General features: G+C 54.1%; 2 protein-coding genes and 1 long non-coding RNA gene across 9 annotated transcripts; 2 read left to right on the top strand and 1 right to left on the bottom strand.

The window, feature by feature from the left end:
• Positions 1-18,818, top strand: ZNF205 (zinc finger protein 205). Of its 7 annotated transcripts, XM_045047389.1 has the most exons (10): positions 8,005-8,350; positions 10,929-10,983; positions 11,930-12,067; positions 12,673-12,789; positions 14,304-14,412; positions 14,700-14,913; positions 15,210-15,301; positions 15,671-15,791; positions 17,367-17,462; positions 17,715-18,818. In XM_045047389.1, exons 5-10 carry the CDS (start codon positions 14,380-14,382, stop codon positions 18,779-18,781), a joined length of 1,623 nt encoding a protein of 540 aa, XP_044903324.1. In that variant the 5' UTR covers positions 8,005-8,350; positions 10,929-10,983; positions 11,930-12,067; positions 12,673-12,789; positions 14,304-14,379; the 3' UTR covers positions 18,782-18,818. The 7 variants fall into 7 exon arrangements, with proteins under 7 accessions (XP_023102050.2, XP_044903322.1, XP_044903324.1 ...); XM_045047388.1 differs by lacking the exon at positions 12,673-12,789; XM_023246282.2 differs by lacking the exons at positions 8,005-8,350; positions 12,673-12,789; positions 14,304-14,412 and adding an exon at positions 1-199.
• LOC111559153 (cytochrome c oxidase subunit 6B1-like) lies at positions 1,938-2,447 on the bottom strand (the record flags this gene model as incomplete). Its single annotated transcript, XM_023249716.2, has 1 exon — positions 1,938-2,447. A coding segment is annotated over one exon (510 nt), but the record flags the coding sequence as incomplete, so codon positions are not given.
• A 22-nt stretch (positions 18,819-18,840) lies between the features above and the next one.
• On the top strand, positions 18,841-23,629 carry LOC123382491. Its single transcript, XR_006590925.1, has 2 exons — positions 18,841-21,940; positions 22,051-23,629. It is a non-coding gene; the product is annotated as an uncharacterized LOC123382491 (long non-coding RNA).
• Positions 23,630-24,359: the final 730 nt, after the last annotated feature.

Here is a 24,359-nt window from a genome sequence, read left to right as displayed (position 1 = left end):
ACCCCCGGGCGGAGGCGCCTCCCACACCCAGATCTGGACCCCTCCCGGCCGTCCCTGACTTGTCCCTTCCCCCAAGACTGACCTGCTTCCCCGTGGCTGTGGCTTTCGAGGACGTGGCCATGTCTGAGCCCTGGGTGTGGGGACAACCGGGCCTGTATGGATATGATTGGGAAGAACTGCTAGAACGTGGCCTCCACAGGTAAGGATCGGGGCGCGCAGGGAGGGCCTGGGGAACTGGCTCAGCCGGAAGGCTCGGGTTTCGCTGTTAGCACTGACTTTCAGGCCTCCGACTCAGACACGCTACCTCTCCTGGAAATATGTCAGAGAGGTGGAGACCAGCTCCATTTCTAAACCTGTGGCCGAGCATGGGCTTGGCTAACAATCCTGTTTGTTGCTGGCCCATCGCGGTTGTGCACCATTTCATTCATTCATTCATTCATTCATTCATTCATTCATTCATTCCTGCGGGAAATGTTTGCTTCCCTCCTGTGTCTGGTACTGTCCCTGACCCCAGGGACCCAGTGCCGAGTTAAACAGACAAGTGCTGCCCCCATGAGGCTTACAGTCTGGGCAACGCCGGGTCACCAAAGCTGGGATTCCTTGGACTCCTCTCATGAACTAAAGTTACTTTGCAGGAAAAAAAAAGGGCTTATTGAACGTTGAAGTCCCTTACACTCCCCTCTCCCAGCATTACTCAGTAATAGACGAAAATTCTTGTGAAATTGCTGAGTTGTTATTTATTTCCACTTAGTGATAAACCTCCAAAAGAGAGATTTTTAATGAAAATCTACCTATTTGGGGTATATTTCAATATCTCCTAAAATTATCTTGAAAATGCACACATAAACTATTCTAGTTGTTACCTTAGAATTTTTTAAAGTTCACGCCAAATTACATTTTTAAAAAAATATTTATTTTTTGGAGAGGGGAGAGCACAAGTTGGAGAGGGGCAGGGACGGGGCGGGGGGGGGGGTGTCAGAGGATCCCAGGAAGGCTCTTCACTGACAAGCTGACAGCAGCAAGCCTGATGCGGGGCTCAAACTCACGAATGGGGAGATCATGACCTGAGCTGAAGTCAGAGGCTCAGCCGACTGAGCCACCCAGATGCCGCTAATAATTATTTTTTAACTACGTTTTTAAATTTTAATTCCAACATAGTTAACACACAGTGTTATAATCAGTTTCAGGTGTACAACTTTTCTTATTAAATGTGAAAAAGACTTCAGGTCTAGTATCAGCCAGGCCAGTAAGAGCGCCTGACTGATGGAACCTTCCTCTCTCATCTTTTAAGAGATTTCAGGGGCGCCTGGGTGTCTCAGTCGGTTGAGCATCTGCTTCTGGCGTTTGGCTCACTCAGGTCATGATCTCACGGTTTGTGGGTTCGAGCCCCATGTCGGGCTCTGCGCTGACCGCACAGAACCTGCTTGGGATCCTATTTCCCGCTCTCTCTCTGCCCTTCCCCCACTCGCTTGCTCTCTCTCAAAACTAAATAAATAACCATTAAAAAGAGAGAGAGAGAGCTTGCAGAAGAAAGACACGTTTTCCTGTATTTTCTATTTCTGTAGGATTCCTCCAGTTAGAATAATTGAGGGCAAAGGGGAAAATCCTTCTCCAGCTCTGGGAAAGATGACTGTTAAAACCTCTTCTTACCATGGTCACATCCTCTGCCCTCTTTTTCTTTGCCTTTCTGTTTCTGGACACACCAGCTCGATCCCACCTCGCCATGCTGGCCTGGAAAGGAGGCTCTCACCCTCGTCCTTTGTCCGCTTCTCTTCAATCTTTTTCTTTCTTTCTTTTTTTTAACTTTTCCAATGAGTATTTATGATTAGTTAAGCCATGCTTCAGGATCCCAGGGTGGGGATCACCAGGTACCCAGGTCCCCCCTTCACTGCCCTAGGAGAAGGATGGAATACAGACGAGAGCTGCGGGGAGCCAGTTCAGATCTTCCCGGGAAACGTGCCTTCCGCCCGGCGGTCGTCCCAGGCTGCCACCCAGGACATGGGGCAGAGGGACTTGTACACACGCCGGTACCATTCGCACACGGAGACCTCACCCCCTTTAGCAGTCATCGCCTTCTCACAGCGGTGGAAGTCTAGGTAGTTTTGCCAGGAGTTCCGGGTCTGGCTCTGGCTGGGGAAGCGGCTGTCAAAAGGGGCGGTCTGGTCGTTCTTGACTTTGGTCTTGATGTCTTCTGCCGTGGTGCTGAGTCCTAAAGACACCCCCGAAGCACCTCGCAGCTCAGTGTGACCCTCAGCAAAGACCTCCTCTTCAATCTTCAATAGCCGTCTCCTCGTGGAAACCACCCTTGTTAAAGTGTCCCCTCCCAGCGCGCTCTGTTCCCGTCCCAGCACCTGCCACAGACTGTGATTCACTTGCTGCTTTTCTGTCTGCTTGGCTCTTGTCTGTCCCCTCACGGGACTGTCAGCCACACAGCGTGTCTCAGCGGGTCACTGGTTCCCAGTTGACCGCTCAGTGGATTTGATCTTCTGTCTTCCTTCCTTTTTACCTATCTTCTATCTTCTGTTTTCCCTGTTTCTCCCGTTGTCTCCTCTCAGCCTTCTTCACCAGCTTCGCTTTCTTTGCCCGAGCGTTAAATATTGGCACTCTGCACGGCTCCGGCCTGGGGGCCTCCGGTGACCTTGGGTCTGCTCTGACCCACCCCTGTGTAATCCACTGCCTGTGTGGGGGTGGGGGGAGGGGGGCTGGATTTAGTGATTCACTTCTAAGACACCGAATCCAGCAGGAGGGAGGGGTGTCACTTCTGAGATTCTGTTGTAAACAGACTGTGGCTTCGTCTTGGGGGCCCTCAGATGCGCGCTCTCTCAATCTCTTGCTTGCTTACCCTGGGGGAGCCATGTCTGAGGAGAGGCCCTTGTGGTGAGGGACCAAGGCCAGTCACCTTGGACCCTCTCCCCACAGTCAAGCAGACAAGTTGACCATAGCTATTGACCTGTAGCTAGAGGCACCCAGTTAAGCCCTGTAGGGTACGGAAACCATGGGATGATAAGTATTTATTTTGAGATGCCATGTTTGGGGATCATTTGTTACACAGCAATAAATAACTAATATACCCCCCTTTTTGGTTTCGTAGCCACTGTGGCCTCAATAACCATTCTCAATGCCAATATCCTTGTATTTATATTTTATTTCTCAACTCTTTGGGTGTCTCATAAATGCCCCCAAAGTCTTCATTTTCAAAGCCAAACTCACACGGCCACTGAAACGCAAGCTCCACGACAGTGGCTTTGTTGTCATGCTCCGCTGTGTCCTCACTAAATGTGGATCCGATGAGTCTTTCACATCAGATCTCTGTTTCTGTTATTCTCTGTTTCGGTAAATGTAGTACAGTCCATTCAGTCACGCAAGCCAGGAATTGGGATTTATCCCGGATCCCCTTGAGTTACCTCATCCTACATCTCATCAGTCGCCGAGTTCCGTACGTTTTCCAAATCTGCCCGTTTCTTGACTTCTGCTGCTGTCATCTGAGTCCAAGCCTCCATTGTCACTTGCCTGGACCATAGCAATGGCCTAACTGGTTTCGCTTCATTTACTTTTTTTTTGTTTAACATATATTTATTTTTTACAGAGACAGACAGAGCATGAGTGGAGGAAGGGGCAGAGAGAGGGAGGGAGACACAGGATCCAAAGCAGGCTCCAGGCTCTGAACTGTCAGCACAGAGCCTGACACGGGGCTCAAACTCACAAACTGGGTCAGGAGCAGGGTCGGGGGTGGGGGGGGCGGCAGGGAGATCATGACCTGAGCTGAAGTCGGATGCTTCACTGACTGAGCCACCCAGGCGCCCCTCATTTACATTTTTTTTTAGGTTCATTTATTTATTTTGATAGCTGACTCGAGCAGGGGAGGGGCAGAGAGAGAGGGAGAGAGAGCATCCCAAGAAGGCTTTGCACTGTCAGCACAGAGCCCAGTGTGGTCTCGAACCCAGGAACTGCGAGATCATGACCTGAGTGGAAATCAAGAGATAGATGCTCAACCGACTGAGCCACCTAGGTGGCTCAGGGCACCCAGGTGCCCTGATTTTATTTTTTAATTTTTTAATGCTTATTTATATTGAGTCAGGGAGGGGCAGAAAGGGAGGAGGACAGAGGCTCTGAAGCAGGCTGTGCGCTGACAGGAATGAGCCCAATGTGGGGCTTGAACTCATGAACCATGAGATCACGACCTGAGCCGAAGTTGGATATTCAGCCAACTGAGCCACCCATGTGCCCCTATTTATAATTTTGTTTTTAAGTAATCTCCACACCCATGCTGGGGCTTGAACTCACAACCTCAAGATCAAGAGCTGCATGTTTCACTGACTAAGCCAGCCAGGCACCCATTTTCCCGTTTTTTGTTTTTGTTTTTTTTATTTTAAAGAAAAATTTTAGGTGTAACATACAGAAATGTACCCAAACCAAAAATGTAGAGTGTCATGAGTTTGCATCAGGTGAAAACAGCCCTCGCATTGCAGCCCTCCTGGCCACTTCCCTCCCCCATAATCATCATCTTGACTTCCCACCACAGCAGGTTTGTCTGGTCTGGTTTTGAAGTTCATGTAAATGAAGTCACACAATAAGAAGTTTTTTCTTTTAAGATTTTATTTCTCAGCAATTTCTACACCCAACACGTGGCTCGAACTCACAACCTTCAGATCAAGAGTCGCATTGACCCTACAACATTTTCTCTACCAACTGAGCCAGCCAGGTGCCCCAAGGAATTATTCATCTGGCCTTACTCCACAGTGGGAGACTCAATCCATGTTTTTGCTTTTTCCCTGAACGGTATTTCCTGGTGCATTATTTGTTCATCCTACTGTGGCTAGACAGTTGGTGGGTTTTGGTTTGGAGTTACATGTCTCTGGTGACCATAAATGTGAGTTACTGCTGGGTTCTACCCAGGAGTGAATCGCTCTGTCACAGCATATGTAGATTTCAGCTTTAGAATATTCTGCCACTTCTAGAGAGCCTGTCCGGTTTCCCCTCCCACCATCTATAGATTCATCTTGTGTATTTCTTGCTCTGGTGCTAGGACCAGCCATTTTTCCAAGGGCCCTGATTCTTATCATTAGCTGATTTTCCCCCCTACATTATAAAGCATTCACAAGCAATCCCTATCAAAATAACACCAGCATGCTTCACAGATCTAGAACAAATAATCCTAAAATTTTATGGAATCAGAAAAGACCCCAAATAGCCAAAGCAATCCTGAAAAGGAAAACCAAAGCTGGAGGCATCACAATTCCGGACTTCAAACTGTATGGCAAAACTGTAATCATCAAGACAGTACGGTAGTGGCACAAACACAGACACACAGATCAATGGAACAGAATAGAGAACCCAGAAATGGACCCACAAATGTATAGACAACTAATCTTTGACAGAGCAGACAGAATATCCAATGGAATAAAGAAAGTCTCTTCAGCAAATGGTGTTGGGATAACTGGACAGCAACATGCAGAAGAATGAACCTGGACCACTTCCTTACACCATACACAAAAATAAACTCAAAATGGATGAAAGACCTAAACATAAGACAGGAAGCCATCAACATCTTAGAGGAGAAAACAGGCAACAATCTCTTTGACCTCGGCTGTAGCAACTTCTTACTCAACACGTCTCTGGAGGCAAGGGAAACAAAAGCAAAAGTGAACCATTGGGACCTCATCAAGATAAAAAAGCTTCTGCACAGTGAAGGAAACAATCAGCAAAACTCAAAGGCAACCGACAGAATGGGAGACGAGATTTGCAAACAACATATCAGATAAAGGGTTAGTATCCAAAATCTGTAAAGAAATTATCCAACTCAATACCCAAAAAAAACAAATAACCCAGTGAAGAAATGGGCAAAAGACATGAATAGACACTTTTGCAAAGAAGACATCCAGATGGCCAAGAGACACGAAAAAATGCTCAACATCGCTCATCATCTGGGAAATACAAATCAAAACCATAATGAGATTCGACGTCACACCTGTCAGATGGCTAAAATGAATAACTTAGGCAACAACAGACGTTGGCAAGGATGTGGAGAAAGAGGACCCGTTTTGCACTGCTGGTGGGAACGCAAACTGGTGCAGCCACTCTGAAAAACAGTATGGAGGCTCCTCAAAAAATGAAAAATAGAACTACCCTGTGACCCAGCAATTGTACTACTAGGTATTTATCCAAAGGATACAGGAGTGCTTATTCGAAGGGGTACATGGACCCCAATGTTTACACCAGCACTATCGACAATAGCCAAAGTATGGAAAGAGCTCAAATGTCCATGGACTGACAAATGGATAAAGAAGATGTGGTGTATACATCCAAAGGAATATTACTCGGCAGTCAAAAAGAATGAAATCTTGCCATTTGCAACAATATGGATGGAGCTAGAGTGTATTATGCTAAGCGAAATGAGTCAGAGAAAGACAAATACGTGATTTCACTCATAGGTGGAATTTAAGATACAAAACAGAAGAACATAAGGGAAGGAAGCAAAAATAAGATAAAAACAGAGGGACGTAAAGCATAAGAGGCTCTTAAATACAGAGAGCAAACTGAGGGTTGCTGGCGGGGTGTTGGGTGGGGGGATGGGCTGGATGGGTGAGGGGCATTAAGGAGGACACGTGTTGGGATGAGCACTGGGTGTTACATGTAAGTGATGAATCACTAAAGTCTGTTCCTGAAATCGTTATTACACTCTATGTTCACTAAGTTGGATTTGAAATTTAAATAAATAAAACAAAGCATTCACAAAAATGGAATTTTTAAAAGGATGAGATAAAGTAAAAACAAATGGAAGCTCTACATTTTATTCGTACAAAGTGAAGTAAAAAGAATGTAAAAGATTCTGAGCAGGGACCACGTGGCACGCAGAGGAGGGAGTCTGAGGGCTGGGAAGTGAGGGGGGGGGGAGACTGCCATAGGACGAAGGGCTGTAAATACCAGACTCCTGACTTCCATACCTGCCAGCGGACACGCCTGGCCTAGTCGCACCCACGCTGGCCTGCTCTTTGTGATTGTTCACTTCTCTGACTCTAGTGAGCCCTGTTCTCCCCCTCCCTCGGTCTCCCTTGGAAACCCCGGTCACCTCTGCACAAATCGGAGGGAGCTCAGCTCTTTCCCTGCTGTCAGCAGTTACCGAATGAAATCTGCTTCCCCTGCTTTGGTGAATGGTTGTTTGGTGCTAATGCGCTGCATGTTTTCTTTGTGTTTTTATATTTAATGAGCTATGTGTCACACACAGGGAGCGGGTCAGCAGCAAGGGCCTGCGCGCAGACAGCCTCAGTTTCCCCACAGGGGACGCCGTATGTGTCCCGCCCCGCAGTGTGTGTCCACCCTGCGGTCCTCACCGCGCCGGCTGTCCCCACGCACGGTGCCCAGAGGCGGGCGCCGCCAGAGAGCCGGGAAACCGGAAGTTGGGATGGGGCAGCCGGACGGGAAATGCGGGCACACCGGCCAGGGGCAGGCGGCACCAGGGTGACCCTCCCCCCATCGGCAGGCCAGTCCCTCGGGGGCGCGGACGGGAGCGCGCAGGTAAGGCGACGGGGCGGAGCCCTGGGGAGTATGATGGGCGGAGCCACCGGGAACCAGCCAATCAAAGGTGTGTCCCGTGGGCGTGTGGGCGGGGCGGCGTCGTTGCCTCGGCGACGGGCTCCCGGCGTCAGTGTTCCGCAGACTGCGGGGCTCCTGGGCCTCCAGCAGGTTGGGACGAGTGCCTGTGAGGCCGCCTCGCGTCCAGGAACGGGGTCACGGGCGTGACGCCGCCCCTCCGGGGGTGAGAGGGCCGCTGGCCGCGTGAGCGCCCACGCCCTGCTCTTAGTGGCCCTGGGGGTCTTCGTTATTTTCTTCTTTAAAATATTTTTACTCCTGGGGCCCCACCTATCTGCTTTCCTTTTCTTCTTATTCAATGGTTAACATTTGCTGTGTTGTTTACTCGATGATTCCTGTTTTTCTTGGCCTTTCTCACGTTCCTTTATCCCCCCCCCCGCCCCCCCCCCCCCCCCCCCCATCTTCTCTCCTTCCTAAGGCTTGATCTCGCCATTACCCCATCTCCAGCCTGGCTTATCAGCCTTAATTAGTACAAGCTTTTTTTTGTTGTTGTTTTTTCCCTTTAAGGAAACGTTTTTCTTCTTACTTCAGATGATTTCTTTTTCTAGTTTTTATTATTCTGAGTGCTTTTGTAAGACCTGAGTCAGTTCTCAGGCCAATCTCTGAAGGTCGATCATGATTTATTTGCTGAAGGTGACCTCTTCATAAGCTCAGTGAAGCCGCCAGTCATTGGAGTTGGCCTTCCTTGAGTGTTCTCCCTGTCTGAAGCTCAGATAAGCACTTCCATCCATGGTCGTTATCCTTGTGACAGGCTTCTGAGGTGAGTACATCTCTAGACTGGTGCCCTGTGGGCTGGACAGCAGGTGTTTTCTGCTGGGGTTGTACAGAGTTCTTAAATTTTTTATTTTAGTCATGAACATTTAAAAGTTGGGACATTTCACATAGAAATCTAATTCTTTTTCGGCTTCTCTTAAAAAGCCTTTAAGCTTTGGCAATGCTGAGCCCCCAGCTGCCCCCTTTGAATACAATATGATTTCTTGAGGCTCTGACTGCCATCTTCCATCCAAGCCACTCGTCATATGCTGTCCTGCCTGCTTGCTGGAGGCATTTAGAGTTTTGATCTCTGCTTTGCTTATTGACCCACCTTTCCGTGGTGCTTTTCTGAAGTCTTTTAGGGACTTCAATTCCCACACAGCAAATATGACATTTGCTTCCCCCTAGACCTGCTCAGTCCTAGAGCCTAGACTGTGGAAGCGTTACCTCTCCCGTCCAAGAAGGGGCTAATGTCTGTCATATAGTAGGTGCTCAATAAATATTTTCCGAACCGTTAAATAAATGTTGAGACTTCATTTGGTCCAGTTTAGGCGATCCCGTGGTAGGATCCAAACCGCTCGGCTTCCCCAGAGTCCTTGAAGTGGCCCCTTTTGTCTGGTAGAGAAACATTTGCCCAAGAGTCAAGACGTATCCACATTTTTGGGACTCAGTGCACTCTTGGAACTGCCACTGACATGGCCTCAGGAGTGAATTCCCTTACTCCGGATGCTTGTCATGCTCCTTGTTGATGGAGAAACACTCACAGAATGAATAGTTCATCTTTTCCACAGCCCCCTGTCACTTTCCAGTTTATAGCTCGCTGGCTTGAAAATAGTAATTTTTTTTAAGTTTATTTATTTTTGAGAGAGAGAGAATGCATGTTTGTGCGGGAAGGGGAGGGTCAGAAAGAGAGGGAGAGCGAATCCCAAGCAGGCTCCGCTCTGACAGCAGATAGCCCAGGGCGGGGCTCTATCTCACAAACTAAACTGCGAGATCATGACCTGAGCCGAAGTTAGACGCTTAGCCGACTGGGGCACCCAGGGGCCCCTGGCTTGAAAATCCTCCTGACTTTTGCTACAACTGCGCACATCCCTCTTTACCTTGAAGATTAAGATGCCTGGAAATAATGACCAGAGACAAACCCCAGGGGTAACATTTTTTGTTCATCAGAGTGACAGTAGAATAGATCAGAGTCCTAAAACACACTTAACTCCAAAAGCAGGGTTGCAAATGCAAAATGCTGCGGAGGCAAGTGTAGATGAAATGCAGCCACATGAGAGCAGGCCCTGAAGGTGGGGAGTACGAGTCCAGGGTTGCCCAATGATCTGCTTGTTTTCAAGAAAATCGGTTTTGGGGCGCCTGGGTGGCGCAGTCGGTTAGGCGTCCGACTTCAGCCAGGTCACGATCTCGCGGTCCGGGAGTTCGAGCCCCGCGTCGGGCTCTGGGCTGATGGCTCGGAGCCTGGAGCCTGTTTCCGATTCTGTGTCTCCCTCTCTCTCTCCCCCTCCCCCGTTCATGCTCTGTCTCTCTCTGTCCAAAAATAAATAAACGTTGAAAAAAAAAATTTTAAAAAAGAAAATCGGTTTTATGAGAACTCTACTCATTTTTATTTTTAAAAAAAATTTTTTTTCAACGTTTATTTATTTTTGGGACAGAGAGAGACAGAGCATGAACGGGGGAGGGGGAGAGAGAGAAGGAGACACAGAATCGGAAACAGGCTCCAGGCTCCGAGCCATCAGCCCAGAGCCCGACGCGGGGCTCGAACATCACGGACCGCGAGATCGTGACCTGGCTGAAGTCGGACGCTTAACCGACTGCGCCACCCAGGCAACCCATCATTTTTAAATGTTAGAAACAAAGTTTTAAGGAAATTAAACCCCTGTGAGCCCACAGCACACCTATAGGCTGGTACAGGGGCCAGTTGTGCCTGGTCCTGGACGAAAGGACGCGTCTCAGAGGACTCTGATGGCCGCAGGCCACGGGCATGGAAATGTTTCCTGGAATCTGACCCCAGAGCTGGCCCCACTCCTTTCCTCTGACCCATGTGCCCTGCTCAGAGAGGAGATGGGTTCTTCACCCTAGAAAGCGAAGCGCAGTCTCTGTCCTCCATTTTGGGAGCCTTAGTTCTCAGGTCCAAATGGAAAACAGAGACTAAGTGGTGGGGTGTGCAGTCCGGGCCCCTGTCGATATGGCTGGGTCAGACCCTTTCACCCCTGCTCTCCCTGGCCTTGAGAGGGAGCTGGGGGAGAGCAGATCTAGAAAAATCAGGTTGGTCCCACATCTTTTCAAGCTGTGGGGCATGGCGTGGGGGGTGGTGGAGAGGAAAGTTCCTGGGCCTATTTCCTAAGTTTGCTCTGAGGGAGAGAGAACTCCGTGCCAGTCTTGGGGAGAGCCCAGACGACCTGACCTGCTCACCAGCCTGGGCGCCTTACGTGAAATCCAGGACCGTGAGAGACCCTAAGACCTTCAGAGGCCCTGTGTGTTGTGAAGGACCATCGTGCCCCTCTACCAGAAAAGTGCCCTCACTCCTGTGAGGACAGCCGCAGTGCCTTCTTTGAAACGTCAAATATCTGGTCCTTCCACAGGATTTGTTTTCCCATCTCCGCATCCCGCTCTACTGGTAGCACAAGAACGTACCAGGTAAAGCGATCGTCAGCTGGCAGTGCAGATCTAGGACTCAGGTCCCTGCCTAGCGCAGGTGCAGCCCAGCTCCGGACCCCAGCCCCGGAACGCTCGAAGCTGGGAACCCTGTAGGGCTGCAGCTGTGTGGGGAACGGGATATGGGAGGGACTTCCTGTTGTCCCTAATCCCAGTCTCCACCCGGCTCCCCGGCCCGGTGTAGGCTGTGGAGTCTCCCTTCCCGGGGGAGGGGGCCCCCAGCGCCCGAGGTGCCCCCTCCGCCTCCACTTCGGTGAGAGGGGCGCTGGGGAGGGCGCCTGGATCCCGAGATCCACGCGGGTGGCCAGCTGGTGGGAGGGGACGGGGTCAAAGGTGGAAGGCTTCAGGCTGGTGGGGAGAGAAGGGGGCCCGGACCCAGGTTCGGGAAGGGGAAGGACGTGGGCCATCCAGGCCCGGGAACAGGATGGACTCCTGTCCCTGTCGGGTGGTTACCGCTGCAGGGAGGGCTGCTGAGACCGGGCAGCTCAATTTCTGGATCCCAGGCGGCGGAGTCAGGCTGAGCGCAGGCTGTGTGTGCCCTGCGTCTGGGAGACAGGGGGGCCCAGATTCCTCAGCTGAGCCGGCTGTGAGGGGTGGGGTCACACCCAGCACCTGTTCTGTACGGTCTCTGCAGACCTTTCGGCTCCTGATGACAGGAGATCCAGATGCCGAGTCAGCTCTGGCTTTCCCTAACTGGTTGCTCTGAGATGCAGAGTTCTGGCTTCAGCGACAAAGGGGATGATACAAAACAGCATTCTGTCAAGTGAGGGACCAAACGACACCAGAGAGAATGAGGTCACCAGAGGGCATCTGGGGAGGCTTTATTTCTGATTGGGACCAAGCGTGGGTCTGGGCTTGCGTGGGGATTTCCAGGGTGCTTTGGAGGTGTCCAGGAGACGATGGCTGACTTACATTTCTGCTCTGGTAGGCTCCCGGCCAGAAGCTGGAGGGGGCTTGGCCAATAAGAAGGAGAAACGACGGAGCTGTGCTTTCTACCTCTGAGACAGAAATGTCTGCAGACGGCAGAGCCGCCCAGGCTACCCAGGACAAGGAGAGAGCCCGAGAGGTATGGACGGGGCGCTGGGCGAGGGATGCATGCCCTGGAAGGGATTGGAGCAGGAGGGGGTTTTCAAGGTAGGGTGTCTACGCCAGTGGAAGACTTAGACTCACTGGGGCGGATGGGGGTGATGGGGGGAGTTGGTGCTATGACGAGAAAGTTCTTCCACTGGGAATTGACAGCCAGAGAGCTGCTCGGCTCTGCCTGCTGAGTTCAGGAGTCTGTCGGCCAAAGGCTACATGAAATAGCGGGGAGCCTGCGTGGGGGTCCTACTGGTGAGGTTGTGCCCAGCGCACGTGGGGGAGCCTCGGTTTACCCCCCGCTCCCTCCTGCCTAGCACCCCATCTCCTCTCTCCCTGGGTCTGAGCACCTTGTCTCCTTCCTGTACCTGTTGCCCATGTGTGTAATTACACCCTGCGGGAGGACCTGGGCCCCTGAGCTTGGAATCAAAGGAATATGAGTCAGCTGCAGCCAGGTGTGTGACCTTGGGCAAGTCCCCTGGCTTCTGGGAACCAGGTGTGTCGTCCATAAAATGTATACCCTGTGCCTGCCTGCTGCTGCCACCGGTCTCATCCAGACCGTTATTGTAACATATGCAATAACAACACCCACAGCAACCAGAACCTAGATCAGAGAAACGGATCGCCTCAACGAGCAGGTGTAAGGACAAGCACAAATCAAGAGCAGATCTCCCTCAGCTCACCATGGGCTTACATCCTGATAAACCCGCTGTAAGCTGAAAATATTATTAAGTGGAAAATGCATTTAATACATGCTCTACTGAGCATCAGAGCCTAATCTCACCTACCTTAAACGTGCTCAGAACACTCAGAGCAGCCTACATTGGGTAAAACCACCTAACACAAAGCCGATCTCGTAATTTAGTGCTGAGTATCTCACGTGATGTACTGAACACCGTGCTGAAGGAGGAAGACAGAATGGCCACCAGTTTGTGGTCATTTACGCTCGTGACCACGCGGCTGACCGGAAGCCATGTCTCCTGCCGCCTGGCGTCCTGAGCGAGGACCGTGGTACACATCGCTTAGCCCAGGGAAAGGGGCAAATTCAGACTTCGAAGTGTGGTTTCTACCCAATGTGTGCCGCTTCTGTACCATCATAAAGTCGAAAGCTCGTTAAGTTGAGCCGTTGAGAGTCAGGGACCATCTGCGTTACGTCTCGCACTTTCGTACAGTAGAAGGTACAAAGACGTGTCAACACTGCGTGCTTTCGCTTCCACGATGCCTTTGTAACACCCACTGGGCCTCGCACGCCCCTGACATTCTCTCCTGCTGGATTCTGTCAACTCGCACAGTACAGTTATAGTAATTATTTCTGGCACCGCTCTGTGTTTATCCAGAATGTTCCAGAGTAGGCAGCTCTTTCTCACAGGGGATCTGTGTGTGAGGCAGAGTAGCTGAGTTTTGGAGGCTGCCTGGCTTGTGTGGCTCCCAGTCCCTCCAACTCCTGGCCTGAGGGTCTTCCCTTTGGGGCTCTGATATACACAGACGTGGGGGCGGTGTGGAGAGAGAAGTCTGAGTTCTCAGCAGAAGCCTGGCCAGTCCCTGTGCTGTGGGTGATGATAAGGCCTCACCAGGAGCCCCCAGTGCAAAGGAAGTGACTTTCCCAAAGCTCTTGAGGTTTGTGGGAAGGCGGTGCCCACTCAGGGTTGAGCGGCGAGCGAGGGGCTGGTCTGGATCAAGCCCCGGTTGCCTGACCTTCCCACCCGAGGTTGATGTGAAGAAGGGACGAGTTAGGAGGACCCTGGAGAACCCTGGACGAGCTGCGGTGGGTGGTGCTGCAGGGGTGAGCCGGGAGGAGGTCTCCTTCTGTCAGACGAAGGTGGGCACAGGCCTCGGCACAGTTAGAGGTACCCTTGGACTTGTTTCTCCAAACTAAAAAAAACTCCAACTTCCGTGACCGAATTGAGTCAGGCTGGAAATGGCCCAGGGCCACATGATACCTCCCTGTCATATTCAGGAAATGGTGGCCCTGGGGCTGACTTGTGAATCAGATACACTCGGAGTTCAAGTGCTGGCTGAGAATTCACAGGCTCTGTAATCTTGGGCCATGGTCGATCTCTGAGCCTGGGTGTGTTCGTTTCCTATGTCTGGATGGCATAAAACAACTAGAATTCGTTCTAGGGACACTGGTCGTTGGATCTAGGGCCCAGTGTAAATGCAGAATGATTTCATCTCAAGATCCTTTACTGATTACATCAGCAGAGACCTTTTTTTTTCCAAATAAGGTCACATTGTGAGGTTCCAGGCAGACGTGAAATTTGGGGGACGCCATTCAGCCCACCGCACTTGGTGTCCTCTAACATGAAAGAGGAACCGTCCACACTGCTGTGGGAGGTACGAGGCTGGAACGGGGAGGAGACACCTGCTCTGTGGGCACCTGGCCAGCCCGCCCCTGGCCCGGCCTCAAGCCTCCCTTCCTTCCCGTGCTGTCCCGGCCTTGTGGGGGCGAACCAGGCACGTGCGGGGCCCCAGGGCCGGGAGAAGGAAGCAAGGCCAGCAGTGAGTTGCATTCGGGTGTGTTTGGCCACCTGGGTGTCGGCCGCTACCAGGCCCCTCGGGTGTGGGGCTCGGCTGCGTCTCCCATTCTCTGCCCGGGTGCTGATGGGGGCTGTCATTCCTAGGTTCCAGGTCATGGGCATCCTCGTCAAGAAATGCTTTCTGAGTCAGAGGAGACGGTGCCTTTGGGAGCTGCTCAGGAGTCTCCCCACATCAAGATGGAGCCGGAAGAGCCACAGCCTGAGGGGGCATCGCAGGGGGCCGGGGCCCGAGGAGAGCAGGGCTGGGTGTCCCTAAGCCAGGGCTCTAAGGACAAAGCTCTTTTCCTGCCCGGAGGAGGTGAGGAAAGGGATGGAGAGGGGCGCGGAGAGGGGCCCCTTCTTGGTGGCAGCTGTGGGGAGAGGTGGAGTCTGGTGCAGAGGCGGGGAGGGCACGAGCTCTGCTGCCACGGAGAGGCCTGCACGTGTGCGCACCTGCCCCCGACACGCCTCTCCCGCACAGCCTCGGAGCCTCTGACTGCACAGAGGCTACTGACCCTCTTCCTGGGTCAGGTCGGGGTGCAGTCTGAGGCAGCGGTGGGTGTCCCTGGTAGGCGGGGCGAGGCGGCCGCCCTGAGCACCTCTGTCCTCTCTCAGCCCTCCCCTCCCCCCAGATCCCTGTGCTCTCTCGTGAGGGGAGGACCAGAGACCGGCAGATGGCTGCGGCGCTCCTCACCGCCTGGTCCCAGGTGAGTGTCCCCGTCCAAGTCCAGGGCTGGAGGAACAGCAGAGGGATGTGGAGGAACCACATCGTCCCCTGGATGCGAGCGTCAGCCCGGAGGGTGGGGGCTGCAGGGGAGCGTGCGTGGAGACCCCGAGCTTCGGCTGCGGCGCCCAAAAGGGACGCTTGTTTCTGTCTCCCGGGTTGTACACAGCCGCCTCGTTCTTGCCCCCGCGAAGCCACCCTCGGGCGGCCGTCCTGCTTCACCAGCAGACGCGAGGGCGGGGCTCACTCGGGGCAGCGGGTCGGGAGCCGGGTCGCCTTCCTCTTGGAGCCATGGTGCCCCTCTGGGGGGTCCTGGCGTGTCCTGGAGAGTGGGCGTTTTGTGTTGTTGCAGATGCCGGTGACCTTCGAGGACGTGGCCCTGTACCTCTCCCGGGAGGAGTGGGGGCGGCTGGACCACGCACAGCAGAACTTCTACAGGGACGTCCTGCAGAAGAGGAACGGGCTGTCCTTGGGTAAGGGCCGGGTCGTGCCCGAGGTGGGGCCCTCCCTCCCTTACCTCCTCCTCCCCTTCCAGGGCACGAAGTCCTTCTCACCGCTCCTCTGGACCGCGCCGTTCCACGGCACCTTCCTGGTGAAGGACGTGCGCTCCAGCTGTGCTGACGTGGTAGCCACGAGCCCTCGGGCCAGATGTGGCCGCTCAGCACGAGAAATGTGGCTGGAGCTACTTTTTATTTATTTATTTATTTATTTATTTATTTATTTATTTATTTATTTATTTATTTATTTATTTATTTATTTATTTATTTCAATCAGCACAAACTTGAATTGAGGTAGCCCCATCTGGCTAGCGGCTCCGGGGGGGGGGGGGCAGGACTGACCTGGGGGTTCTGCTCCTGGCTCTTCGGAAGTGCTCGCTCCGCTCCAGCTTCCTGCCCCTCCGAGCCCCGTGTGAGAGGTGTCTGTGCGGACACCGGTGTCTGGGCTCCGCATTGGGAGCTGCTGGCCGGGGGGTGGGGCGGGCCACGGTCAGCTCCTCTCTCCAGGCCCCCAGACCCCTTGCTGTCTCACATCCACCCCGAGGGGCCTGTCCTCTTGGAGAGGACGTTTTTCTCACGGTAAGTAAAGTCCCAGCACTTTTTTCAGACTCTGGTTTTCTTGACGGAATTCTACGAGGTCGGACGGAAAACTCAGAGCACCCGTTCATTGACTGTCATTCGTTCTTTCGTTCATCCAGTCTGTCTGTCTGTCAGTACACGTCAGTTGCACACTGGCTAGTCCAGTGGAGCTAGGGGCTTGGGAATCCCCCCCTTGACTCTGATGGTGGGCCTCCGGGTCTGGGCAGCTCAGTCCTTTAATTATCTCAGGCTTGCTCACCACCCACTGTTAACCATGCCCGGGGCACAGACCGGCAGGTCCAGGCAAGTCCTGGGAGATCACAGGGAACCCAGCACCCATTTGCAGCCCATGGCAAGCCTCACGGATGCCCTACCCACTGGTTGGTCCAACGCATTCCTTCCCCGGTGCAGGGCTGGGGTCAGGGCGTGGAGGCTGGGCTCCTCCGCTCTCTTACTGACTTGACCAGAATCCCCGGGCTCATGCCCCAGGAGACTTGGCCAGTTCGCCTTTGGTCCCTGACTTCTGGGTGGTCACCACAGCCGGCCTCCTCGCCCAGGCCCTCCCACTTGGCTTCCTGTCCCCCACCGCCCCTCCCCCGGGAGCCCTTTCTGCTCACGGTCTGGGAAGGTGCAGGAGCGGGAAACATTGCCGGGCCGCTGCTGGGGGCCTGTGTGCCATAAGGGGGTCATGGGCAGCCGGCCTCACGCACCCCCTCTCCCGTTACTCCTGGCGCTCGTTCAGGGATACTAGATGGGGCCCAGCTCAGCCCTGAGAGGAGCGTGTCTGGCAGTTACCCCAGAACCTGCTTCCTAGAGACGGGTGGACACCTGACCCCAAGTGATGTTTGAACTCGCTTAGTTTTACCCCACGTGTGCAGAGCTGTGTCCTTGGCAGGTGGGGGTGGGGAGGGGGTGTCCCCTGCTGTGCCGCCTGGTGACTGAGCGCAGCATCTCTTGTCTCTTTTCGGCCAGGGTTTCCCTTCAGCAGACCTTTCTGGGCCTCCCAAGGACAGGGCAAGGGTGAGGCCTCGGGCTCCTGCCGGCAGATGGGAGATGAGGAGAAGACAGGTGCGTGCAGGGGTGGCCGGTGGGCGGGGCGGTGGGGTCACTGCTGTCACTCCCAGGCGCCCCTCTTCAGCCTGGACTCCCCGTTTCCCCTGGGGTTCAGGCACACGGCCCTTCCAGGGGAGGGCCTTCAGCTCCCCGTCTTCTCCAGGGGGTGGCTTTTACTTCCAGGATCCCTGCTCTTACCTCCATCTCCAGAGTCCCGCTGGGTCCCTCACCAAAGTCTCTCTCTTGCCGGAAACCCTCTTTCTCCAGGAGCCATTGAGGTGGGGAAGGAGGAGCCGGCCCCGTCCCCGGCAGCCCTCCGGGACGCGAAGTCCTTCCGAAGCAGGGTGGGGAGAGCGCAGGCGAACGGCCTGCCGCGCGGGCAGCAGGTGGCCAGCGGCCAGAGCTCAGGGGCAGCCAGAGACGATGCGCAGCCGGGCCCCCCAGACGAGAGGCCGGCGAAACCGGCCCCGCCCGATGCCGGCCTGGCGAAAGCCCCGGAGGGCCGCCTCCCAGAGAAACCCAGAGAGGGGCGGACGGCCACCCCCGAGGGCAGCGAGGAGGGCCTGGCCCCCGACGGGGACGCGGGCAAGAAGACGTACACGTGCGAGCAGTGCGGCAAGGGCTTCAGCTGGCACTCGCACCTGGTGACACACCGGCGCACGCACACGGGCGAGAAGCCCTACGCCTGCACGGACTGCGGCAAGCGCTTCGGCCGCAGCTCGCACCTCATCCAGCACCAGATCATCCACACGGGCGAGAAGCCCTACACCTGCCCGTCCTGCTGGAAGAGCTTCAGCCACCACTCGACGCTCATCCAGCACCAGCGCATCCACACAGGCGAGAAGCCCTACGTGTGCGACCGCTGCGCCAAGCGCTTCACCCGCCGCTCGGACCTGGTCACCCACCAGGGCACCCACACGGGCGCCAAGCCCCACAAGTGCCCCATCTGCGGCAAGTGCTTCACGCAGAGCTCGGCCCTGGTCACCCACCAGCGCACGCACACCGGGGTCAAGCCCTACCCGTGCCCCGAGTGCGGCAAGTGCTTCAGCCAGCGCTCCAACCTCATCGCGCACAACCGCACGCACACGGGCGAGAAGCCCTACCACTGCCTCGACTGCGGCAAGAGCTTCAGCCACAGCTCGCACCTCACCGCCCACCAGCGCACCCACCGCGGCGTCCGGCCCTACTCCTGCCCGCTCTGTGGCAAGAGCTTCAGCCGCCGCTCCAACCTGCACCGGCACGAGAAGATCCACACCACGGGGCCCAAGGCCCTGGCCGTGCTGATGCTGGGGGCGGCGGGGGCCCTGGCGGCACCCCCGCCGGCTCCCACTTAGGGGGCGGGGTGGGGGGGGGTGGCCGTGGGGGAGACGCCGCGGGGGCTGCGTGAGAGGGGGTGTGGGCAGGGAGAGGGAGGTGCTGGCATGGGGGCGGGGCATGACCGTGGGGAGGAGCTGGGGCGAGGCGCAGGCACGCTAGCTGCGAATTAAAGGCCTTGGAGTTCCAGCCACCGCCTATGCTCTGTCTCGTGGGGGCCCCGGTGGTGACGCCGACTCCCGGGGCTCCCGGGTCAGCCACGTTGGCGCCAACGTGGCTGAGGCGTCCCTGAAATCCTGGTTGTGGGGCTTGGGTACTCCCGTCCCCAGCCTTGACCTGGCTTGGGGTCATTCCAAAGCATCAGGACCCTAAGGCTACAAGCAAAGGCTTCTGGGCCCAGAAACCTGAAGCCAACCAGCCACTTCTGAGACCGTGGGTCCCCCTGCCAGGGCGGTCTGCTCCTGCTGCCATCACTCTTGTCCCGGGCACATTGACTGCTGAGCCCTGGACCCTCCCCCGGCTCTTCTCTTTGGGAGCTGGAGCAGGGCTGAGCCAGCATGGAAGCTCCTGTTCCTTGTCTGGTGCTCTGTCTCCTGTCTCAGGCACCGGAAGCCTTTTTGTGATTGAACATTTTCCATCTGCTTCCACTGGGGCCCAGCCGCAATCCAGTGAGGATTCCTCCCTTAACAGGGACCACTGGCCCTCCTGGTGCCTTCAAAGGCTGCCGCCAGCTCCCTCTGCTACTTTTCACCTCCTTGGCCTCTTCGTACATGTCTTTTATAATTTGCCCTATCTGCCTCTGCCTGGGTCTTCTACTCTTGGCCTTCTGGTTTTTGACCTCTGTAGCTTCTATTTTCCATTCTTTATTCCCCCCCCCCCCCCCCCGGGGGAGGAATGGGCTCAGCCGCTTATTATCCAAGATTTGCAGCTCGGCTCCCAAGATAACATTCACTTCTGTCATCAACTGACCTTGAGGACATCTGCTTGAGGGAGGCTGTTGAGGCTCCACCTGCTTCCATGGATCAAGCTCTAGGGGAGCTTGGACAGGAGACTGGACTGAGAATAGTAATGGCTGCCAGTTAAGCGGCTGCCTGCCAGGCGTGAGACCAAGTGCCGTGTATGTATGTCACTTCTACATTCCATAACTCTGAGCAGTGGATTCCATCCCAGTTCTGTAGATGAGGAAACTGAGGCTGAGAGAGAAATCCAATAACTTAGCCAACAACCAGTGAGCTGGGGTTCAGGTCCAGGAATTTTGTTGTGTAAAGAATACTCCTCTTTCCATGCACCCTGACAACTACTGACTGTCTAATGCATGTTACGAGGTAGGGCTGTCTAAAAAGAGTAAGACAGACTGTAAACTTGACCTTCAGGGGTGCTGAACCCAGCCGGAGATGGCAAGTGGGGTGGGAGGTGGGTAATCAGCGGCGTGCCAGAAAGCTGCTGACTAGCGGAGGCCCAGGCAGAACTTGGTTGTGTCTGGGAGGTCTCCGTGGGATCTAGGGTTGGGTTGCTACGGGACTGGTTGAGTTAGATGGCTCTTTCTTGAAAAGGCGACAAGGAAAGCTGTTTCCTCCGTTCAGCTTGTCTTCAGGGATCTGGTCGCTCAGTCAGAAATGGGATTTCTCCGCTTGGCTCAGTGTAAGGGGCAAGGGGGACTTGTACCCATAAATCAGACTTGCTGCTCCCAGGAACGAGTTTTCTGATGAGAGAGAGAGAGGCAGGAAAGACACTTACTACAATGCTATTGAGAGCGTGGGTCCCTTGGTGCAAGCTTAGCACAGAGTGGATATTTATTTGCTTCCTGGGGCTTCATGACCAGTGTGCCAGGACTTGAACCACTCAGATCTGTTGAGTGAGCCAGAGGCTCATTTAAAGACTTCACTCTGGCCTCTGAGGGACTCCGACGCCACGCTCTCCAGGAGAAACTGTTTCCCCTTTTCATAGCACCATGTGGAGGGTCATGATACCAAGGGCTCCGTGGGTCTCAGTCCACTTCTCCCTAGAGACCCATCCAGAGGCCCACCATTCTGGGACAAAGCTGTCGGGAACATTTTAAGAGTGGAACTTGGCAATTTAGATATTTGACAAGAGCAACTAAGACGGCAGAGGCAGCTGAGGTATCTTGGAAGGGCCTAGAATGTCAGGCCGAAGGGTGTTCGTGATTTGGTGGGGGAGAGGCAGCTGGCCAGGCGGGGGGACGCCAGGGAAGGGCCTTCGTGTCTCTGGGAATCCGCTCGGATGTGGCCTGTTTCCTTCTGGCTTCTGCTCACACCTGACCGCCCAGCTGCTCGGTTCGGCTCGGGAGAGCCCCACCTGGGTGCTCACCGTTTACCTGCGCCTGCGCGGTCAAAAGAAGGGCGAGGGCGGAGGCGGGGAATATTCCGTGTGGGTTCCCCACCCGCTTCCTGTGCGGCCCGAAGGCAAGGCCCAGTCCGGTCGAAGGGGCTCAGGGCCCAGCTCGGTCTGGGGGCATTTCTTCCCTTGCTGGGGTGACTCCGCGGGGTAGGGAGGCGGGACGCGTGCGAGGGTCTCGTAAGCGGGACAAGCTCACTGGGCGCCCTCACAGCAAGGAGGATGGGTTCCGGAATGTCCCGCCCCCACCCTTGCCCTTAGCCAATCAGACGTCTGGACGGGGCAAGAGGCGGGCACCGGTGGACCCGGCCAATCACGACCGTCTCTCTCACCCTTCCGCTCCCCGGGCCGCAAGATTGCCAGGTAATGGCCGGAAATCTCCGCTTTGACAATTTCCCTTTTTTTCTCTGCCACGCGTCGGGCTCAGAAGGGTCCATCGACCGTGTGCTGGATTACCGGCTTCGCCAACCCGCGAGACTTCACAGCCGGCCTGGGCTTACCGAGATGCAAAGCCTCCTGCGGTCCTAGACTGGACGTGGACAGAGGGCTGAGGGCCTGGGCCAGAGCCACTTCCGGCTTGGCGCCCTCAGTCCTCTCGTCTCGTTGCTGGCTGGAGACTCCGGGACCCCGAACCCAGCAGGCACCTACGACCCCTGCACTGGAGCTCGGTGGCCGCCTGCGCTCCTCCCGCCGGCCGGCGCTCTAGCACCTTCCAAGCCTTGGAGCAGGGCTTGACGGTGCTGCCAGGGAGAGCCGGGCGCGGGGGCGCGAACGGCCTGGAAGGAGAGCTCAGTCCTCTTCCGGGGGGAGCCGGGGAGACTGAGGTGGCTAGTGCGAGGGGTGTGGGGGTGGCTCTGGGTGCTGTGTGGAGGGAGGTAAAGGGCGGGGAAACGTTAAATAGGGGCTTTGCTGCATTCACTCATTCATTTTTCAGATACGGAATGAATGCGAGTGTTCCACGTTCTTTGCTAAACGTTGAGGAATAAACGGTGAAAAGGCCAGAAAAGATCTTTGCCCTCTCGGGGTTCCGGTCTAGTGAGGGACACCGACATGCAGATAAGTGACACAAACATTAATTTCAAGTAGTGACAAATATCAGAAAGAAAGGAACGGGTGAAACAAGATTAGGAACGGATTGTCAGAAAGGGCCTCTTCAAGGAGGGAAGTTCTAAACTGAGACTTGGAAAAGACAAGAAGCCATTTTACTAGGATTTGGGGGCAGAACTTCATGCACAGGAAACAGAATGAATAAAGGCCCGGCCACCAGGAAGAGACTGAAATGACACCTCTCTTGGGAGGGAAGGTAGGAGATGACTGCAGGAGGGGAGGCTAGAAGGTGACCGTGCCCAGGACTGTGGTCTGAAGTTTCTCCTTGGCGTGTGGCAGAGGGTGGAGAAAGGAGGTTATGAGGATCGTTCACCCTTCCTCCTCTGGCCGCCCTGTGGCATGTGGTCAGACACGATCCCTTGCCTGGGTTGTAAAGACAGCACTCTGTGGCCTGCACCTCTGTCACCTCCTAGAGCACCTGTTTTTCTCTTCTCAACTAACAAAGTTCTGGACTAGTCATGAAGATTAGTACTACAGTCCCCACAGGCCACTGACCAGAACAAGTTTGGCTCAAATCTTAAGGAGAAAATGGAAAAAAGGCCTGGAGGGCCTAAATCCTGCACCCTCTTAAGTACCCCACACTCCTGTGGGCATGCCCAGGTGACAGGTTCCTGGCGATGCTGAACTCCCTGGGACTAAACCACTCGTTACTGAGCACTTCTTGTGTGTTAAAAGTTAGTGCTGGGCTAAGTGGTCTTACATATATATTCTCTTACTTATTTGATCCTTTCACAATCTTAGGAGGTAGTGAATCAGTTAGGATTCAGTTCAACTACAAATAACGGATCCAAAAGAGCAGGATCTTAACCAAGATGTAAGTGTATTTCTCACGATAACATGCGCAGGTGGGCTGGAGGTAGGCAGCCTACGTCAGGACGAGTGTGGCGGGCCTAGCCTGCAGAGCCAGCAGGGACCCAGGCCCCCATCTCACCATCCCAAAACAAGGAGTCTCATCTCACCGCCAGTAAAGTCTCCTCTCACCATCCCCAAACAAGGAGTAGCATTGAACCATACGTGCTCATGTTTAAATGTTTTTATGTATGTTTTTGAAAGACAGCAGGCAAGTGGGGGTGGGGCAGAGAGGGAGGGAGACAGGATCCGAAGTGGGCTGTGCACCGATAGCAGAGAACCTGATGCCAGCCTTGAAACCACCAGCCGTGAGATCGTGACCTGAACTGGAGGCAGACACTTAACCGACTGAGGCCCCCAGGCGCCCCAATACATGCTAATTTAAACATTTTTTATCAAATGGGAATACCATGTACAAATTGCAGATGAAAGGAATGATTTCCTAGAGAAATTGTAAAAACTGTCAAAATTGAGGCAGGAAGACATGGAAATTCTGAATAGCCAGTATCCTATAGGGGAAATAATAAAAATAAATATTTTTATTTGTATCTCTTTAACATTTTTCTTGGTGTGTGTTTATCTTTGAGAGAGGTGTTTGCGCGCGCATGCGTGTGAGTGGGGGGCAGAAAGAGAGGGAGACACACAATCTGAAGCAGGCTCTAGGCTCCGAGCTGTCAGAATAGGGCCCGTCTCAGGGCTTCAACTTGAGAGATCAAGACTTTAGCCGAAGTCAGACACTCAGCTGACTGAGCCACCCAGGTGCTCCTTTATCATCTATTTTTAATGAAAAAAAAAAAAACCTCTTAGTAGGCAATAATGGCTTAAACGCGGATCTATTTCTTTCTCACGTCACTGCTTGGGTATAAATCTAGGGCTAGTTTGGTGCGTTCCACAATCGTCGGGAATCCAGACGGGAATCCATCTTATTGCTTTGATACCTCTGGGGGTTACTTTCATTGGCATGGCCTGTGCCTTTAGGTCTAAATTTGTGCTAGCAGCTGGGGAAAAGAAAATAGGAAGACATGACCCATCCCTTTCGAACAAGATACATAAAAAATCATGTCTTCTCACATCTCCTTGCCTTCAGTTTAAGTACATGGCCATACTTAGCTGCAGGGGAGGCTGGGAAGGTATACTCCTTATTCTGAACGGCCATGTGCCCATTGAAAAATTGTTTAATTTTTTTCTAACGTTCATTTTTGAGACCACAACAGAGTGTGAGCGGGGGAGGGACAGAGAGAGAGAGAGGTAGAATCTGAGGCAGGCTCAGCTCAGAGCCAGACACGG

This window comes from Felis catus, chromosome E3, assembly GCF_018350175.1.
Source record: "Felis catus isolate Fca126 chromosome E3, F.catus_Fca126_mat1.0, whole genome shotgun sequence".
NCBI lineage: Eukaryota > Metazoa > Chordata > Mammalia > Carnivora > Felidae > Felis > Felis catus.
The sequence above is the reverse complement of the archived record's forward strand: the minus strand, read 5'-3'. Positions and strand labels throughout refer to the sequence as shown.

Excerpts from the sequence above, each read along its gene's own strand:
- ZNF205 (XM_023246282.2), top strand. The coding sequence starts at position 120 with ATGTCTGAGCCCTGGGTGTGGGGACAACCGGGCCTGTATGGATATGAT. Across the intron at positions 15,302-15,670 it reads TCCTCACCGCCTGGTCCCAG|ATGCCGGTGACCTTCGAGGA; the intron begins GTGAGTGTCCCC and ends GTGTTGTTGCAG. Across the intron at positions 15,792-17,366 it reads GAGGAACGGGCTGTCCTTGG|GGTTTCCCTTCAGCAGACCT; the intron begins GTAAGGGCCGGG and ends CTTTTCGGCCAG.